At 47.6% G+C, this 20,024-nt stretch overlaps 2 protein-coding genes across 6 annotated transcripts in view; both read left to right on the forward strand.

Moving 5' to 3' along the window:
- Positions 1-7,251, forward strand: part of RSPRY1 (ring finger and SPRY domain containing 1) — a 29,509-nt gene extending 22,258 nt beyond the window's left edge. For all 3 annotated transcript variants that reach the window (XM_006106644.3, XM_006106645.3, XM_023747430.1), the window contains exons 11-15: positions 27-138; positions 2,335-2,437; positions 3,024-3,176; positions 4,058-4,162; positions 5,737-7,251. In XM_006106644.3, coding sequence (XP_006106706.1) covers positions 27-138; positions 2,335-2,437; positions 3,024-3,176; positions 4,058-4,162; positions 5,737-5,833 — 570 coding nt within the window. In that variant the 3' untranslated portion in view covers positions 5,834-7,251. The remainder of the gene's footprint in view (positions 1-26; positions 139-2,334; positions 2,438-3,023; positions 3,177-4,057; positions 4,163-5,736) is intronic.
- A 4,047-nt stretch (positions 7,252-11,298) lies between these two features.
- ARL2BP (ADP ribosylation factor like GTPase 2 binding protein) lies at positions 11,299-16,587 on the forward strand. 3 transcript variants are annotated; one of them, XM_006106649.3, is made up of 6 exons: positions 11,299-11,563; positions 12,291-12,352; positions 13,613-13,719; positions 14,641-14,726; positions 14,918-15,014; positions 15,395-16,587. In XM_006106649.3, exons 1-6 carry the CDS (start codon positions 11,526-11,528, stop codon positions 15,494-15,496), a joined length of 492 nt encoding a protein of 163 aa, XP_006106711.1. In that variant the 5' UTR covers positions 11,299-11,525; the 3' UTR covers positions 15,497-16,587. The 3 variants fall into 3 exon arrangements, with proteins under 3 accessions (XP_006106711.1, XP_023603201.1, XP_023603200.1); XM_023747433.1 differs by having other exon boundaries at positions 11,300-11,567; XM_023747432.1 differs by lacking the exon at positions 11,299-11,563 and adding an exon at positions 11,927-11,946.
- The last annotated feature ends 3,437 nt before the right edge of the window (positions 16,588-20,024 follow it).

Here is a 20,024-nt window from a genome sequence, read left to right on the forward strand (position 1 = left end):
ATCTCCTGGGCCCTGTCTCCCTCCAGGAAGGCTACGGCATTGGGGACGATGAGTACTCCTGTGCTTACGATGGCTGCCGGCAGCTGATTTGGTACAATGCCAGAAGTAAGCCGCACCTGCACCCGTGCTGGAAAGAAGGTATTCATTCCTCTCCATCGTGAAATTATCAGTTAGGTCAAGACGTTGCTTATTATGAAGCATCTATTATGTTAGGCCTTAAAATGTTCTAGTGGAAGAATATTCAGTGTAAAGAGGGTTAGTTCGCCTTCATATCCCCTGCCATGGATGGGAAAGGTATTCACCTGGTAAATTCACCTCTGGTGGAGCCCTTCCTTCAGCAAAAACATCTCAGAATATACAAGTCTTAATTTAGTGGGAAGTGATCATCTTATGATTAATATGAATTCTAGTTTCCTCTCTGGGTGTATGTTTTAAATCAAAGCAGCTATGGAGATATCGAAGATACTGAAAGTGTAATGAGGATATTTTACATTTAAATGAGGTTATTTTCAGAGACCAGATGGCTGAGGAATAGGCACTGTTCAGTGGACACATGCTGGGCACCTCTGGCGCAGCCTTTAAGGGCAGATTGAGCACTTTCGGCCTCAAACACGTCTGCTCAGCCTCCCTTCCCCAGACGGCAGCCTCGGGATGCTGCAGGGACACAGGCTTCCAGAAACTCAGTCGTGGCTCTAACAGCGGTTCTCAACCTGTGGGTCGCGACCCCTTTGGCGGTCAAACGACCCTTTCAGAGGGGTCGCCTAAGACCATCCTGCATATCAGATATTTACATGACGATTCATAACAGTAGCAACATGACAGTTATGAAGTAGCAACGAAAATAATTTTATGGTTGGGTCACAACATGAGGAACTGTATTTAAAGGGCCAGAAGGTTGAGAACCACTGCTCTAGGATGTTTGCAGGAATGTATCTTGGCAACAGTATGATCTTTTTTACCCCATTCAATTTTTGTTCATCCACTCTGCGGTATCTAAGACGCTGGACCCATGAAAACATTTATTAGTGAAAGATTCAAGCAGGAAGTCAGAGCCACACAGTTGGTTTGTTAAACATTTAGATGGAAGGATCTAAGGTTGTTGAGTCTTTTCACCCCTCGCTAAATACAGTGAAAACAGGCTTTCTCAGAGGGCCTCCTGGTGCTGTGCCTTGACCCCCCACCCCCCGACTCCCGCCTCACACACACACAGTGGTTCTGAAGACATAATAGCATCAAATGGTAGGGGATGGAGCCTCTGCAAAGATTTTATCCCCAGCATTGGACTAGATAGGGGATATAGCCCAGCTCCTTCTCCAAGCCTTCTCTCTCTCTCTCTCTCTCTCTCTCTCTCTCTCGCTCTCACTCTCTCTCTCTCTCTCTCTCTCTCTTTCCTGCCCCAGTCTGCATTATAAATGTAAACTGAATTTTCAGGCATGCTAAGAGAGCAGGAAATTGACCCCTGCCGTGCAGGGACGGGGGTCAGTTAATTAAAGTGATAGTGTAGGAAAGAAAAAAACCTTAAAAGTCAAATATAAGCCTTCATTTGAATGGCTTGCAAGTTCTTAAAGAAGAAATATAAAACTTCATTTAACAGAGCATAAGATAGAGGCACTGTCTACAAAGACTGTGTAATTTGTTTTTTTTAATAATTTTACAAAGGATTAAGTAATGTGTTTATTATAAAATTTTGGATAATAGAGGAGGGAAGCAAAATGAAACTAAAATTCCTTGTAATTTCACCATCCAGAGACTTTTTAAAAAACACTTAAAATTTGGTGTAAATATATTACATAATTATACTATATTAATACCTCAAGGTTGGATAATTACATTTTAACCTTTTTAAATTACTATTATAAAAAAAATATGAACCATTCTGGATTTTCTCAGGATAAATGCTTAAAGTGGAACTTCTGGTAAGGGGAATAAAGAATTTCATTTTGTAAATGTTTTGCTTTATATTACCAGATTATCTTCCACTAGCAGTGAGTGCCTATTTTTCTTATCATCATTGTATAATTTCGTGTGTTCACCTTTAACAATTTAAAAAGCAAAAACTTGTCCAGCTGGTGTGGCTCATGGTGAGCGTCGACCTATGAACCAGGAGGTCATGGTTCGATTCCTAGTCAGGGCACATGCCCAGGTTGCGGGCTTGATCCCCAATGTGGGGTGTGCAGGAGGCAGCCAATCAATCATTTTCTCTCATCATTGATGTTTCTCTCTCTCTCTCCCTCTCCCTTCCTCTCTGAAATATATATATAAAACCCTGAGACACTTAGCAGAATCCCAGTGGTATACACCCTCATCCTAACATTGCTTTGCTTTATCCTGCAGGAGATACGGTAGGATTTCTGTTAGACTTGAATGAAAAGCAAATGATCTTCTTTTTAAATGGCAACCAGCTGCCTCCTGAGAAGCAAGTCTTTTCGTCTACTGTGTAAGTAGCTTTTCCCATTCAAAAACTTGAGGACATGCACAGAATTCACTTTTTTGAAAAAATTATGAGTTATTCTGAGAAAGCTCACCTTTTTAATTTTTATTTTATTTATTTTCTTTAATATATTTTTATTGATTTCAGAGAGGAAGGGAGAGGGAGAGAGAGATAGAAACATCAGTGATGAGAATCAGTGATCCACTGCCTCCTGCATACCCCCCACTGGGGATCAAGCCTATAACCTGAGCATGTGTCCTGACCTGGAATCTAACCTTGACCTCCTGCTTCATAGGTCAACGCTCAACCACTGAGCACACAGCCGGGCCAGAATTCACTTTCTCCAGAAAAAAAACTTTGTCCATTTATATAGTCAGGTGTGATGAGACATCATTTTATTTCAAGTAATTGGGGTTCCATCTGATCATACCTAAAGTTACCTCAAAGTTTGACATAGGAAGATAAGGGCAGGAGATCCTGTCCCCTTTTCTGCTAGGATGTGACTCATTCCAACTTCTGAAAACCACTTCACATGTGAACGTTGCCTTGTTTTTATGAATTTTCTTGACCTCTTGCTTATTTTTTTCTGTAGATCTGGATTTTTTGCTGCAGCTAGTTTCATGTCGTATCAACAGTGTGAGTTCAATTTTGGAGCAAAACCATTTAAATATCCACCATCTATGAAATTTAGCACTTTTAATGACTACGCCTTCCTAAGAGCTGAAGAGAAAATCATTTTGCCAAGGTAAGGAGTCTGCAGACCAGCTCCAGACTTCCTCGTGTATCTCATGAGAAACTACAACCGTTTCTCAGAGGCTTTTTTCAGCTTCATACAAATAATTTTGAAAACCTGAGTAAAATAGCGACTTCCTAGGAAATAGAAATTACCAAAACATATCCCAGAAGAGATAGAAACAAAAACAGTTATACAAAATTAATTGAAAGAAATCAAGAGCTATGGTCCCAGAGAGCCCCAGACCCAGGGGGTTTCGCCAGAGAACTCCACCAAATATTTGGACAACAGCTCAGTTCTCTGCTATTTACAATGTTGCAGAACCCAGAAGGAAAGAGCACTTCCAAGTAATTGTTCTGAGCTGACTAATATTAGTTATAAAAATCAGACAATATAACACATTGCACATACACCAAAACACCTGCGAGGGGGGGTGGGGGGTGGTTCTGGGTTGGTAGGTACATAGGTACAGGATGGTTACCATTTAACATTTACAGTGACTAGAGGTTGTATGTGGGCAACAAGCTAACTCTGAGGAGTTGCAGGTGCTCTACCCAGGGGTAAGAAAAGCAGATTAACATTTCAAATTCCGGTATCTCAGATGCCTAAGAACATGGGCAAGGCTAATTAAGGTACAGGTTAACCTGAGGAATCAATAGGCCTGGGATGTGACTCCCTACGGTGACCTGCCCAGTGAGGAGTTTATGACCAGCTCATCCTGTGTGGATACTATCAGTCACTACTTGTCAGGCCTGCCCTGTGCCCTGAGCAGGTCATGTCTGCTGTGTAGCCCCTCTTTCATTCTCAGCACACACACAGCATTTTCAAAGCATTTCCTGGGCCTCCCTGCTCACGGGCCCCCTTGTCTGTGACACGCTGTGTTTTCCACTCAGGCACAGGCGTCTTGCTCTGTTGAAGCAAGTCAGTATCCGGGAAAACTGCTGCTCCCTGTGTTGCGATGAGGTAGCAGACACACAGTTGAAGCCATGTGGACACAGGTAAGAGGGCTTATGTGAATAGTTCCTGTTTTGTACGTTATATTAGGCAGTTTCATCGTGTCCTTGAGTTGCTTTTAGAGTGTCCAGTTTCATAGCTGTTCATCAAGTTTACTGTGTGAAAGTGGGCTAAATGAGGAACTCAATCGGGCAAGGAGTGCATGGCTGTCTCCAAGAACGTACCTGAAGTAGAAGCAGCTGCTTGATGCCGAAGGCCTTGGTTTTCTCAGTGCTATATTTTCAATAGTGTGCACATCACAAAATGTGAAACGTTTAATGCTATTTATGATCTTCGCGGGCAGTCCCTCTTAGTTGTAGAGCCTCCTCGTATATTATTATTTATACTCTTAACCATTGAGCAGGCAGCGCCTCCCTGCCATCTAACCACACATCAGTTGTCTGAGATGAACTCCAAGGGCAGCCTAGACCCTGTAGAGCAGAGTGGCTCAACATCAGCAAGACCAGCATGTAGGACAGTCCCCAAGAAGGCCCTCCCAGCGCGGGTTAGAAAGGGGTTGGCAGTGTGCGGGCCCAGGCATGCATGCTGACTGTATGTGAGCATCGCCCTGTAATTCAGCACAGCCCGTGCCCTACCTTGCTCTTATGTTTGACGTAGCTTTAGCCACCAGGCCTCCCAGGGTCCAGAGCCTGGAGTGACGGACCCGTTTGTCACCCCCAAGTGTGCCTCAGCCTGGGCCGTGAATCTGCCGTCTTTTGAGATGTGTTGTTATCTAACGGCTGTTAAGGAAAGTGCATTCAGTGTACCTCATTTCACCCTTATCTGTACTGGTCTCTCTCCTGAAAGAAGGGTTCAGTGGCTCCAGCTACGGTTGCTCCTTGATATCACCTCCGCAGCCAAGAATTCCTCACTTTGAGCCCCTTTGGAGGTTTAGTTATCAGGGTCTCACAGGCAGATGCAGAGTTTAAAGGTTGGGTAGGTTGATACCCTTTTTGATCTTTGTAAGTATGTTAAGATCGCAAACAAACAGCGGGATCTGGTATATATACATATATATATATATATATATATATATATATATATATATATATATATATAGATTTCAGAGAGGAAGGGAGAGGAAGAGAAAGATAGAAACATCAATGATGAGAGAGAATCATTGATCGGCTGCCTTCTGCACGCCCCCCAATGGGGATAGAGCCTGTGCAACCTGGGCATGTGCCCCAACTGGGAATTAAACCGTGACCTCTTGGTTTATAGGTCGATGCTCAACCACTGAGCCACACCAGTCGGACCAGGATCTGGTCTTATTCATCTCTGTGCTCTCAGGCCCTCTCAGTGGTTTTTGCACATAATAAGGGCTCATGAATGAAGGCTGAATCTAAAAACTTAGAACCAGCTATCTTAAATATGAGCACAGCTTCCTTAGTAGACAAATCCAAAACAGGATCGAGGAGGAAATGAGAGGGAGACTTGTTATTTATTTATATATGTACTTCATCTTACTAGCCATGAATTATTACTCTTTCAATTAATAAGCTTGTTAACATTTTCGATCACATCGGTCAGTCTGGCCTCTTGATGCATTAACCTAACTGGTGTTTGTCTTTCTCCGCAGTGACCTGTGCATGAATTGTGCCTTGCAACTGGAGACCTGCCCATTGTGTCGGAAAGAAATAGCGTCTAGAGTCAGACAGATCTCTCATATTTCATGACACACGGGAAGAGACACACGGACTTATTTCTACTCAATTCCAGCCAGTGTGGAAAAGAAAAAGAAAAAACCCATCTCTAATCAGTTGTACGCACATTGAAACTTATAGCCATGGCCAGATTTTATGCTAAAAATGGTAGTTTGTCAAAGACAAAATTCTCTTAGAATCTAACCCAACTTGCCAGCCCTGAGAAATTCCTTTCAAGGCCAAGGAAAGCTGAGTGCTAACAAGTGAGGCCTGTGGTACTTCCCTGAAGCGACAGGGGGCAGCACCCTCCAGAGTGCTGGGGCCACACCGGATTTCTCCCTGTTGGGTTCGTTTGATTGTCTAACGCAGGATGTTTGTCTCATATTCTGAAGTTTTATTTGGACAGAAGGTCATTATGGAGAAGTAAACGGCAGCATTTCTGGGTTGAGTATAACTTCCCGTTGGTCAGAGATAGCAGTGTGTTAAGTGTGGCTATTGCACTGTAAAACTTGAATCTATAAAACTAGAACCACACAGGTCAATACTACGAGCAATTTGGAGAGCCTGAAAGAAGGTGCACAGACTGTAGAAAACTCCCAAACTTTTGATATTTCAGTGATTCCAAAGAACATTCTAGTTTTTTTTAAATGCAGAAAATCGGTGGTATTTTCACATTCATGGTGTTTCTATCCAACTTCAGTACCCACATTTCGTGAGGAAAACATGTTTTAACAATGCAGGATGAATTCTTGAATTAATTGCAATGTTTGGAGAAAATTTGGTATTTAAGCTATTTTTAAGGTACCATCAAATCAGGTTTTTTGGTTAAAAAAATTGTTTTTAATCAGTATTGTTTTTGAAAGTAACATACTTTGAAACGCTTGAACTAACAGTCTCAGAAACTCTTAGAAGACGGTCTGAGAGCACGTATTCCTGTTGTTTTGAATAAATAACATGTTTGAATGGTGAATTCAATCATGGATTGCTGACTGTATCTCCATCAAAGTGTTCCTCCCTCTCAGGGTCTCTGGTGAAGACCTTCAAGAGTTTGGTTTTTTTCTCCCAGAAAATTGGAAGGTAGAATTGTAAATCCATAGAATTTACTTTATAATGGTGTACCTCAGCAGCTGCCTTTCAATTTATGCCAAGTCCTTACTGAGTTTATACTTGAATAGTAAATATGTCTTCTGAGTTTTACAGTGTCTTAAACTCAATGCACATTTTTTCTTCCTTCCCTACCCTTTTTCGTTTGTAGTTCATTAAAATGTCCTCTTACAGTGCTGGTTTCCTTCCTGGCCGTACTTGTTGGGGTGCTGGATTTTTCCCATGTCGTTAGTCTTCCATAAATTCAAAAATATATATAAATATAAATATATATATATATATGTTCTTTAGCTTGTGGTGAATACAGTAATTTGCATTGAAGAAATAAAACATTTGTTGCCTTTTTTAAACTAAGATTTCACAACTTTCATTGGTCCCTGCTGCTAAAGTTCTAAGACAGCATACTCTCAGGTATAAGGGCTGCTTTCCAGAGTAGGAGAGAATCACGTGTTAGAATTAAGAAGTGAGGTTAATCACTGTCCACCCAGCAAATCTTTATTCTGGGCACTTGTATACAAAACAGATCTGTTCATGGAGCTTGCTTACGTCTGGTAGTGGGAGGAAGACCACTGAGCAACACCAGCTGGGCTACTTTTCCAATTCTTCTAGACCAGTGGTCGTCAAACTGCGGCTCGCGAGCCACATGCGGCTCTTTGGCCCCTTGAGTGTGGCTCTTCCTAAGCCTTAGGAGTACCCTAATTAAGTTAGTAACAATGTACCTACCTATATAGTTTAAGTTTAAAAAATGTGGCTCTCAAAAGAAATTTCAATCGTTGTACTGTTGATATTTGGCTCTGTTGACTAATGAGTTTGCTGACCACTGTTCTAGACCATAAAACAAGGATTTCAATATTAAATTATTCTGGATGGAAGCAAAGTTCTAATTTAGGAGTTGCTTCAAAGGGAAAGACATTTACTCCACATAGAAGAGAAAAAATTGCCAAGCTATGTGGAAGAGGGTAAACAATGATCTATATTCTGTGTGGTCTGTAAGCATTTTAAGAGAAATGGAAAGCTAGACTTTTGCTGATGGTATATTGTACCAGAGAGAACAATATGTAATGTATATATTTTTAATTTTTATTATTTGTTTATTGTCAAGTCATGCATTAGATTGTTTTTTACCCTCGCCAGAGGATATGTTTTATTGATTTTAGAAAGAGAGACATCCATGCAAGAGAGAAGCATCAATGGGTTGCCTCCCGCATGGGCCTTGATCGTGTATTGAACCCTCAACCTTTTGGTGCACAGGACAATGCTACAACCAACTGAGCCACCTGGCCAGGCATGTAATTTATATGTTTTTATTTCCCGGAAATACCCCCAGGATTCCAGCCAGCCAAAAAAAATGTTTCTAATGAATTGCCACCTTTTTTGAATGATGATGCTAAAGCAAGGTAAAGTCATGCCAGAACACCAGGAAACAGCGACTCAGTGACAGAAACAACTTCACTTGCAGAAAATGATATTTCATGAATTTCAACCATCTCGAATATGTATCCAAGAAAACAAACTATCCAACTAGGATCGCTCTTCTAAATAGTATACATTTTTTTGCTACTCTAATTATTAATACCCACAAGGATTTATTATGGAAAACATTTAATATATTCAAGTAAATGTATTTTTTATACAAGAAGGCCATCATTCAGGTTTTTTCCCCAGAAAAGTACCTTGTTCTGATTTCCAGGATTGTTTGACAACTTGGGGGTTGGGGCCCTCCATAGGGCATGATGAGTAAAACAGGAGTGAGCCTCCTCTCAGATTCCAGCCCCATACTGTCACTTCCCACAAGTATGCAAGTACTTCCAAGCCTGGGTTTCCTGATCTATAAAATTGAAATGGTAATTCCTCATGGAGTGTTTCTTTCATTTTTATTTATTTTTAAATATATTTTTATTGATTTCAGAGAGGAAGGGAGCAGGAGAGAGAAGATAGAAGCATCAGTGATGAGAATCATTGATCGGCTGCCTCCTGCATGCCCCATGCTGGGGGTCAAACCTGCAACCCAGGTATATGGCCTTACCGGAATCCAACCGTGACCTCCTGATCCATAGGTCAACGCTCAACCACTAAGCCATGCTGCCCAGTCATGGAGTGTTTCTTTTTTTCTTTTTAAATATATTTTTATTGATTTCAGAGAGAGGGGGGGGAGAGGGAGATAGAAACATCAATGATGAGAGAGAAACATTGATTGGCTGCCTCCTGCACACCCCCTCCTGGGGATCAAGCTCGCAACCAGGGCATGTGCCCTTGACCAGAATCAAACCCGGGACCCTTCAGTCCACAGGCTGATGCTCTGTCCACTGAGCCAAACCAGCCAGGGCTGGAGTGTTTCTTTTAAATCACAGTTTCAAGTATTTCACTTTTTCTATGCACTTCTATTGGATTTATTGGGCTAACACTGGTTAACAAAAGTATGCAGGTTTCAGATGCACAATTCCACAACACATCATCTGCACCCTGTACTGTGTGTTCACCTTCCCAAGTCTCCTTTCATCACCATTTACGCTCCCCCACCCCCCACCCCATACTCTCCTCCACCTCCCTCGTTTCAAATATTTCAAAAAGAGAGAATGTGTTTATAAACGTTTAGCACCAATACTTGGCACATGCCTAAGTGGGTACCTATGATTATTGTCTTTATCCCCATTTGTTCTATTAGCCAGAGAAGGTGAAGTGGATTAAAGATGGTCACAAGTTCTTGGACATTCCTCCCGTCTATAAATGAGCTTTGTGTCCCCTCCCTTAAATTGGTGGGCTCTGTGTCTGCTTGACCAATACACTTCAGTGGAAGTGGTACTGTGCCAGATTCCTCGTCCCAGGCCTTTACGTGACTGGACGCTTCCACTTCCTGCCCCTTGAGGTATTTGCTCTTGGACCCAGCCACCATGGTGTGAGAAAAACCAAGGGAAGACCTACATAGAGAGGAATTGAGGTCCCTCCACCCCAATCCTTTCACCACCATCCACACGGAGCTCCCAGCCAAGAGCCAGCACCAAGTTTGCAGCCATGGGAGTGAGCTTCTGGGAAGAGGCTCCTCTAGCCCCATTCTACCTGCCCCAGCTGAGGAGGAGTGGAGCAGAGACCAGCTGTCCCTACAAGTCCTGAAAGTGCAGCTTCCTGAGCAAAATAATTGTTTTAAGCCACTAAGAGTTTGGGGTGGTTTGTAACAGTGATAGATGACCAGGACAGATGAAATCATTGTTTCATCCTCCACTCTGATCCCATCCATGATTTAGCAGTAGAAAGGGAGAGCAGGCCTGGCCTGGGTAGCTCAGTGGTTGAGCTTCAACCTGTGACCCAGGAGCTCACGGTTGGGGGCTCTATCCCCAGTAGGGGGCGTGCAGGAGGCAGCTGATCAGTGATGATTCTCTGTCATCATTGATCTTTCTCTTCCTCTCCCTCCCTCCCTGAAATTAATAAAAAAAATTTTTTTAAAGAAAGAAAGGGTGGGCAAGTTCATTTAGTCCAAAAGAAATAAGTGGTTTATAGAGAAAGTAGGTCATGAGGAAATTTGCTGAGTTTGCTTTGAACTGTGTGGCCAGTGCTTGACATAAACAGAACTCGGCCCGGTTATGCAGCAAACCTTTCCGGATGCCTGGCTTCTCTCTGGTGCTGCGCAGAGTTGGTGCCTCTGAGATACCATTGTCCTGATAACAAATCCCTGTACCCAGGCACCACACATTCGGCCAAGATGAATAAATGCAACCGGAGAGACGGTGCCCAGTGGTCCAGTCAAGAGAAATCTGCTGTAGGGAATCTTTTTGGCAAAATTTGGCAGCATTGGAAAGGACTTTTTTTCTGATTGCGTTGCTCAAAGGGGTTCTATCAACTTTTCTCTCGCCTAATTGGCCAAGAGACCATTTACTGCCGAATCTTTATGATGTGAATATGCGTGACATACAAGACACCCACTTCTTGCGATGAGGCTTTCCTTCCACGAGAGGGAGTAGCTGCCTTGCACATCGGCAATTATCTGCTTCCAAAACTAAGGACTGCCTCTCAAGAGATTTGCTATGTATAGTGCTCTCAAAATCCGCTGTAAACTACTGCATCCTCTTCTTAACTCTTGTAATTTGCAAATGAGGAAACTGAGGCACTTGGCTTGGATTCCTTCCATAAAACGGGGGCGACGTGAGATGTAATGGCCGCACAGGGAGAGACCACGTCACCGAGCCCTGGGTGCTCACGGAGGCCCAGCTTCCTTCCCGCTCCGCCCCCGCCCCCGCGACTTCCCATCCTTTTCCCTCACTTCCTCCTCCCGTTTGCCCCGCCCCTGGCGTCGCGCAACGCGCGCCTGTGATTGGCTGTCGGGCGTTGCGAGGCAGCGGAAGAGGTTGCGGTGACCATGGTGACGGGAGGCGGGCGCGGCGCCCCGAAGTCGGTGATCGCCGCCAGGCCCCTGCCGCGGCTGCAGAGGCTCGCGCGGAGGCCCGGCGGGCAGAGGCCCGGCCCGCGCGTGGCTAGGCCGTGACCCGCCCGTGGGCTCGGCGGCACGGCCTCCCCGATGCCCGTTGGGGCTCTGCGGGGCAGAACGGAGGTTGCGTCCGGGCCGCGGGCCGGGTAGGAGGCGGACGGGCCGGCTCGCCTGCGCGGGGTGGATGCGGCGGCGGCGGCGATGGACACCCTAGAGGAAGAGAGCTTCGTGCTGTCTTCGTAGGTGACCCTCCCCGGGCCCGGGCCCACTGGCGCTCGATCTCGGCCTCTGCCCTTAGAAACGGGTCCCCTGGCGGGTGGGAGACTATCAAGGCTCCGCCCCAATCCCCGGGGTCGGTTCTGCTGCTGGTGGGACCCTTGGTTCGGGCCCGGAGGACAGGAGGGCACGGCGGGTGTCACGCGTTGACCAACGCCTCCATCACAGTCCCCCACCCCCGCCTCCGCTCTTCCTTCGTCGGCCAAACCTGGCGGTTGGAGCTGCCGAGGCCGCGGGAGAGGACCCGCCAGCACCAGGGCTCCTGGTCTCAGTGCCCCCTCCCGGCCGGCATCGCCCGCGCCGGGTCCGGGCACCAGCAGAGGGGTAGGCTGCCGGCCAAAATGTGGTGAGCGGGCCCCACGGGAGACGTGCGGAGCAGCCGTGAAGATGGCCTATGCGACCCTTTATTTGTCCCACTTTGTAATTCTGTGTCACATCGGGTTTCCTGAAAAGTGGAGGCATTGCTGTTCATCTTGGATGTCGAGATGCGCCCAGTGGGTTTTATTCTCTTTGGAATTGTTAGGTTAGACAGTAATTAATTGTTGAAGCCGAGGGATAGGACGCCTATTTCGCTATCCATTTGTGTGTGTGTGTGTGTGTGTGTGTGTGTGCGTGTGCATGAAAATGTACATAATTTAAAAAAACAACAACACGATCTGAAACAGCACCTAATCCAGGCATGTTTTCCAGCTCCTCCGCCTCTGATGCAGAATTCGACGCTGTGGTTGGCTACTTGGAGGACATTATCATGGGTAAGTCTCCTTGCCCGTGTGGCCTGTGCTCTTACATCTCAGACCCGTGCTTTTAAGGACACTGAGAGTTAATTTTTAAGAGAGAAGACATCGGAGCTGCGTATAGTTTTTAATGTAGCACAGTGTAACGTTAAGTCCTACTGTGATTTGTCTTAGAGGCAAACAGCCCATACTGCTTAACACAGCAAATCCCCACCGATTCCGGCCTCAGGAAGGAACTTTTCAGGAAAGCCGACACCTAGAAGTTACGGGGCTTTTGGCAAAACTTCAGGAAATATTGAGCTACCTTATATCAGAGACGAAGAGCAATTCAGTTTTTTAGTTTTTCCTTTTAACATTTTCATACAAAGTAATGCCATAACCATAGCACACATGCATGAATCAAACAAGGTATTTCCTGTTTGTGGGTTCATTTTGGCACCCATAATTCCTACTAAGGAATTGGCACCAAAGGTTTAAGGCACATGTGTGGGGGAGAGAAACTTAAAATTTGAGACAATGTTGTCTATTGACTTCAAGTCTTCTGAGATTGAGGAAAAGAAGGCTGTGATTTGGTGTTACTCGCTGTCTCTCTTACTCTAGTTTAGTCTGAAAATCACTGACCGAGTGTTTGTATGTCCAGGTAGGTGTGGTAAAGGGTCATGCCCTTACCTGTAAATACAGATGTTTCACCACTAAGCTCTCATTCCATGTGGATCTGAGGGTTTTGGGGGGATACTGAGGAATACTTTGAGTTCTTTTGCCTTTTATGGATACCCTTGCCCTGTGGGAAAATGAACTCCTGTAAGCCCAGACTATCACAAACTGGCTACGGCTGTTGTGTATATTTAAGAACAATTTTTAAAATACTAATAAAAAAGCCAGTTTGGCCCTAACCGGTTTGGCTCAGTGGATAGAGTGTCCCAGGTTCGATTCTGGTCAAAGGCACATGCCTGGGTTGCGGGCTCGGTCCAACGTGCAGGAGGCAGCCAATCAATGATTCCCTCTCATCATTGATGTTTCTATCTCTCTCTTCCTCTCTGAAATTAATAAAAATACATTTTTTTAAAAAGCCAGATGGCTAAGTGGGTCTCAGAGTGTCAGCCTGCGGACTGAAGGGTCCCGGGTTTAATACTTCCTTGCCTTGAAACACCTTTAGTTTTCTCTCCTGTAGACTGACCGTTGAGAAACCACTTCTGACATGTAGCTCCTGCCTGTTTGTAAATCAGAATGGTTTTTAGTTTGCATTAAAAATAATAGTTGTTTTTTATTGTGGTTCAGATGACGAGTTCCAGTTATTACAGAGAAATTTCATGGACAAGTACTACCAGGAATTTGAAGACACAGAAGAGAATAAACTCATCTACACGCCTATTTTTAACGAATATGTAAGTGGATTTCTATTTCTCTTGCCAGAGATTACGGTCTCATTAAAATGTGAATTTAGAATCAAAAGATGCTGAAATTTTCTTGATTTTCAAATCTGCCACCATACCCTGCCAGGAATTCTGTTAGAATCTGGTTTAGTTCTCATCTCCTGTCACTTTCCCGCACACAGCTTTTGGGGCTGTTTTTCAAATATGTGATGATTTCATTAACTTCTATTTCACAAGCTGTTTGGCTTTATCATGATCCTGTTTTCAGTTACAATTGGTGGGGCCACCACACCAGGCATTTGTATACTTTTGACCTTTTGGCTTTCACACACCCTTTTCCTATTACTAATCCAGGTATGTATGTTTATCAGGTGAACATGAAAACCAAGACCAAGACCGCTAACTAGTGGGTGGCAAAACCAAGACTAGAATCCAGGAACTTCCATTCTTGACCCTTGGGTGTCCCCCCTCTGCCAAGGTCAGGGCCTCCTGGAATGATACCATCTGGCTGAGAATGGGTTTGAGCCTCCGGAACCTTCTTTTCTTAACATAGCAGCTCGGCAGTCAGTGCAGGTTCCTTCAGGCCAGGCCTCAGCTTCTAAGGATCCTGGATTGCCTCTATCCAGAACTTCTGTGTCTGTTCTGCACAGATCCCACCTGCCCAGGAAGAAAAAGCCACTTCATTCCTCACTTCCGGCCAGGGGTGGGGGGAGCCCTGCTGCTGCCCCTACTGATCGGAGAGCGTGCGTGTTGTTACAGTATAATGACCGAGTGCCTCTCCCTCCGTGGGCCAGGCCGTCCAAGAGGCCAGGAGCTGTGTTTTGGTCTCTGGTGTCCCCGGCACTCACCACAGGGCCTGGCACAGAGGATCGGCTCTTAGGACAGGCTTTCTGAAAAGCAGTCCTGAGGTCTGACAAGATCTTTCTCACTTAGATTTCTTTAGTGGAAAAGTACATTGAAGAACAGCTACTGGAGCGGATTCCTGGCTTCAACATGGCGGCCTTCACGACAACCTTACAGTGAGTTGAGCTTGACTCTGTGTTTTGCCTTTTTCACCTCCCTCCTCCTCTGGTCTGGAAAAAAAGACCCTCTTTCTTCCAGTGCTTGGTGGTTGGGTCCCGGGTAGAAAGGCCTCAGAACCTTTGACCGAAGCCTTGAAGAGACAGTGTTCACCATTCATTCGTGAAACAGCCACCCTTTCCTTTTGCAGGCACCACAAAGATGAGGTGGCCGGTGACATATTCGACATGCTGCTCACGTTTACCGATTTTCTGGCTTTTAAAGAAATGTTTTTGGACTACAGAGCAGTAAGTCACCTGTTTTTTCTTCTTTTAATTTTGTGTTTTTAGTAAGTCACTCTCGCCTGTTCCATTGGCCACACTGAACCACTTAGGGCGTTCTAAGAATGAACACAAACCACCTCCCTGTGAGCTTGGCCACTTGGCCAGTGGCACCTACTGGGTGTCGGTGAGCTGCTGTCCTCCTCCAGCCGGGACCTGGGATCCTTACCGAGGAATCCCGTTCTGTGGTTAAGACTGACCGTGGCCAGTGCTGAGCAAAAATGCAAATCACCCTCCCCTCCCTGTGCTCCTGGTGCCCCACACTCCCACCTCCTTCCCCAGGCGGGCTCTGAGCGAGGGAGGACCGTTTTATGTCTTGCCTCTTGAAGTGTTCTTTTCCCTTGCAGGAAAAAGAAGGCCGGGGACTGGACTTAAGCAGTGGTCTCGTGGTGACGTCACTGTGCAAGTCATCCTCCCTGCCCGCTTCCCAGAACAACCTGCGGCACTAGGTCCCCTCCAGCAACGAGATTGTTGAACATCAGCCCAGGGCACGGGAGAGGCGTCGGCTACAGCTAGCGACAGGATAGGTCTTGGGGAGACCGGCTCTGTTCCGCAATCCTTCGTTAACATCAAGTATTGATGGAGAAAAAAAAATGGTATGACCCTCCTGAGACCCGTTTCTTCAGAAAACCCTTGTGTTCAGTAACCCTAGTGCTCCCCCCTCGGTGGGCATCTCTCTCGGGGGCTTGAGGCAGCGCCTGTGGACAAGTCCACGTCCAGCATTCCACCTGGGGGCTTGCTTCCCCCCCACACGTGTTGGGGTGTCGCACCCATGGGTTTCCCTGGTTGGGAGCATTTATCAAGGGTGTTCCTCAAGCTGCTGCCGGACTTGAAACATCTGGAGCTCCTATCACCACCGAGGGTCTTGGCTGTCAGTCACCGAGAGAGATGTCCTTTACCTAAAAGCTACACGTCCAAGTCAACGCCCAGTCTCACATCCGCAGGCCCCAGTCCCCGTGTCACTGTCTTCCGGTCCTGATGTCGCCCCCCGTTTCCAGAACTCTCCTTTAAGCATTTTTGAAAGAAACTATTTTTATAGGTGAATACTCAGGCTAACCTAGTGGATATAATCTTGGAAGTTCCACGATTACCCACTTCAAGATCAAAGTATTATATGCTTTCTAGTTGTTAGTGCCACGAACGCGGATGCTCCGATGGCGCCCGCGAGTGTGTGCTTCCGTGTGCGCTTCCGCTGAAGTAGGCCCAGGTCCCCTTTGCTCAGCATGTGGTGTTCGTGCAGGCTCGCGCCAGCTTTTTCTGTATAAATCGGGTAGTTAGGTTTTCTGTTGGAACAGAGGGTCTGCAATGCCTTCCTGTCAAAACCTTCCCACCAGCGCAGTGTCTGCTGGTTAGCTCAGCTCCCGGTGTGCACCTTAGATGTTTTTAAGTAAAAATAAGAATCTGTACTGACTTCATGTGGCTGTTCTGGTTTTAAAGGATGAGCTATATAGAGGCTGTGTGTTTTCTGTACTGATGTGGCGCTCATTAAATGCTTTTGTATTGTTAAGTAAAATTGAGGTGTTTTGCAAGAACCAACTCAGACAAGTTCTTCTGTCTTTATTTTTGTAAAAAACAAAACAAAAAAAAATGAAAACAACAGTCACCACCAAGCATATGACAACTCACCAGGCAAGGCCTTGATGCCCCGCCTCCATGTCCCAAGTGTCCAATCAGCAGGGTCAGGGAAGCAGCCGTATTGACGGTGGCTTTCCCCAAACGGGCTGTTACAAACTAGGGCTTGGGAGGGGAGGGAAGCCTTGAGACAGGCTTTCATCATTGAGAAGTTGCTTAAAGCCAGTCTGCTCTAAATAACCGTAAGTGGCCCTAGCTGGTTTGGCTCAGTGGATAGCCAGCCTGTGGACCAAGGGTCCTGGCTTCGATTCCGGTCAAGGGCATGTACCATGGTTGCAGGCTCCTCCCCGGCCTGGGCCCTGGTCATGTGCAGGAGGCAACCAATCAATGTGTTTCTCTCACATCAATGTTTCTCTCTGTCTTTCCCTATCTCTTCCACTCTCTAAAAAATCAATGGAAAAATACCTCGGGTGAGGATTAACAAAAAAAATTAAAAGTCTCTCTTTTAAAAAAATAACCATAAGTGTGAAATACAGGGAAGGAAGAGCACGCTGTCAGAAAAGTCTCCAGCGACTTGGTTTGGGGGAGGGTCAGGTCGGAATTGTGTTTTAAGGGCCCGGCACGGTTTCATGAGCTTGCTCCGCGCTCCTGGATCAGAGACTGTGATGGCAATAAATACATGCTGCTTGTTAGGCTTATAACCATAGGGTGGGTGGGGCGGCAGGGCCGGGGTCCTTGTTAGTGTGCTTAGTGCTGGTGAGAAGGCTGGGCCCCGCCTCGGACGCTGAAGTCCTCTAGACGGAGCAGACAGCAAGCCGCGTCCCCCGTCACCTTCTGCTGAATAAGGGGGACGAGCCAGTCTCGGCTGTTGGCTCGCTCCAGTCCACGAGCAGGCGACCCGGGCCGAGCCGGAGGGAGGATCGGATGCCTTGGGAGTGTTGGGTGAGCCCACGTCTGACGGTCAGACAGGAGCAAGTGTCGTCCCTTCTGGGCTGCCCCGCAGGGCCACCCCACGTGTGACCCGGCTGCAGCCTTCAGCCCCACGGTGGGCCGTGGCCGGGGGTTTAGGCATAGCCGCCAGCCATCTGACTGGTGGCCGCATTGCTGCCGACTCCTCGCCAGGCCTGGAAGCTGAAGAAAGCGCTCAGTCCGTAGGCGATCATCACTAAGCACGAGAAGAACTGAAAGAGGAGAGGAGACACCCGGCTGAGTCGTCTGCAGCGCGGCTCGGGGGAGGGGGTGGTGACAGTGGCGCTCGCAGGAAGTGGGCAGCCTGGGGCAGGCACAGTGGGACCTAGGGCTCCTCCATGACCCCGGACCAGTTGCTCTGGCAGCTGCACACTCATCGAACATCTAATTGGTGGGGCTGATGGTGCTGACATTACATTCCAGTGGGGGGAACCCTTAACCACGCAGACAGGTATGTGATAGGCAGCTGGACAACACGCTGACAAGCGTGATGAGGGGCAGGAGCTACTTTAGACACGAGGGATTTCGTTTTTAAAAGGCAACATTCCAAAGCTACCCTAGGAATCTTCCGGAATCCGTTCGTGGGAGAGCCTGTGAATCCCCCCAAGTGGTCTAAACCAAAAGGTCTTTGCATGTGCCCTTTGCAAGGTAAGGATGGGGGCCATAGTTTTTAAGATTCTCTGGTGGCGGTGGGGGTGGGGTGGAGCTGCCTACAATCCTAAGTCAGTGAGTTGCAACTGATTGACAGCCAAGTTCAAAGGTTAACCCAAACTCCCATTCACCACGAGGTATTTCCCAAGCCTGGTGCTCCTTCGGGCCTTTCTGTTAACTGGGGGGGGACCGAAGGCTCGGCTCCCCTGAGACCTGCTGAGTTAGGACGAGAACTCGGGAGGTGGCAGGTGCCTGGCCTCAGACCAGGGAGCAGTGGGGTCCCGGGGCCCAGCCCTCGCTCTGGCCAATCCCCGGTCACTGCTGAGCCCCAGGGAGCCGTACTCACGGAGGCAGCCGCGCGCTGGTTGTACGGCCGGGTGTTCTTCAGGGACGTCTGCTCCACCGAAGCGGAGCAGGTGATGAAGGCCGTGATGTAGAGAACGGTGGCGCCCATGTTAAATGCCATCAGCTGGGGGCGGGAGGAGAGGGAACCGGCTGAAGATGCGAGACTTCCCTAACTGGGACCTCAGGGCTCCCACCTGCACCCCCCTGAGCAGCCAGAAGGGGCTGGCCCTTGAGGATGGGGATGGAGACACCTGAGCAGAGCACACACATCAAGGCTGCGGGGAGCTGGTCGGGGCAGCGACATGCCCAGCGGGCAAATCCCATTCCCACGGCAAGAGGCCGAACCCAGCCCGTCACTGACCGCACCCATCAGCTAAAGACTCCAGGCCGCGCCTCCATGTCCAGCAGGGCCGAGCCCAGGCCCCCTCCCCCCACTTCCCACTGCAAGCCTGGGGGTGGGGGTCCCACACCCCGCTCTGCCCCAAGTGGGAGGAATCTGTTCCCCTTTGGGCCTCATTTTAGGCTCAAGGCCCCAGGTCAAATGCCAGGGCCGGGCCCCAGCAGGATCCTGAGCCAGACTGGCAGGGAGGACCCTGAGCGGACAGCCAGGCCCAGGTGCCTTTTCTCCAACCCGTGGCCCCTGGAGCCAGTCCATGGTCTTAACAGACTGCGAACTGGTGGCCCTCAGACATGCTCGGTTCATCCCATAGTTTATTTATAAAATCACCAACATTGTAAAATTCGATTTCATATGAAAACCTGAAGATTTCATAAAATCTTTCAATCATAAAATACAAGGAGATCTGGCACCAGGCGGCCTGCTTCCCACTAACAGCAGTTGGAACCGAGTCGAGGGGGTCCCTGTGGGCCGATGGGTACTGGGCTCCCCTGAACCCACTCCTAACCCACTATGCACACCTTGCCAGCCTGGTAAAATCCCAGAAAAAAACCAACTCAGCAAGCCCAACCCAGCCTCTGGGAAAAGGCCTGGGAGTGTAAGAGACGGCCTGCGTCATGGCCTGGGAGAGGGACCGCCTGCCATCAACCGTGAGGCTGGAGGCAGTGGGGCCCCTCCATCTCCGGGGCCATGGGGCGGGGGACTGGACCCCCTCCTCGCCCCAGGACGTTCCCTGCAAGCCCGGCTCCTGCTGCAAACGCCGCCAGGCTCCTGCCAGTGATGTCAAGATCCAACAAACCCGGTCTGTCTTGAGGATGACTCACGTTTCCTCGGTTTAAAAAGTCATTGAATTGCAAACAATGCTGCCTAGTCCCAGCCTTGCTTGTCTTACAATCATGTGCCTCTCTCTCCTCTCTGCTCGCTGAGAGCCTCAGATCCCAGCTGCAGGGGTTTTCCGGGTCAGAGGAAAAAAGCCAGCGCTTTCTCTGCGTCTGGCCCGGGGCACTTCCTGTGCTTGCTCTGTCCTGAGGAGACTGACCTGG

The sequence above is a fragment of the Myotis lucifugus genome, unplaced genomic scaffold, assembly GCF_000147115.1.
Source record: "Myotis lucifugus unplaced genomic scaffold, Myoluc2.0 scaffold_876, whole genome shotgun sequence".
Taxonomy (NCBI): domain Eukaryota; kingdom Metazoa; phylum Chordata; class Mammalia; order Chiroptera; family Vespertilionidae; genus Myotis; species Myotis lucifugus.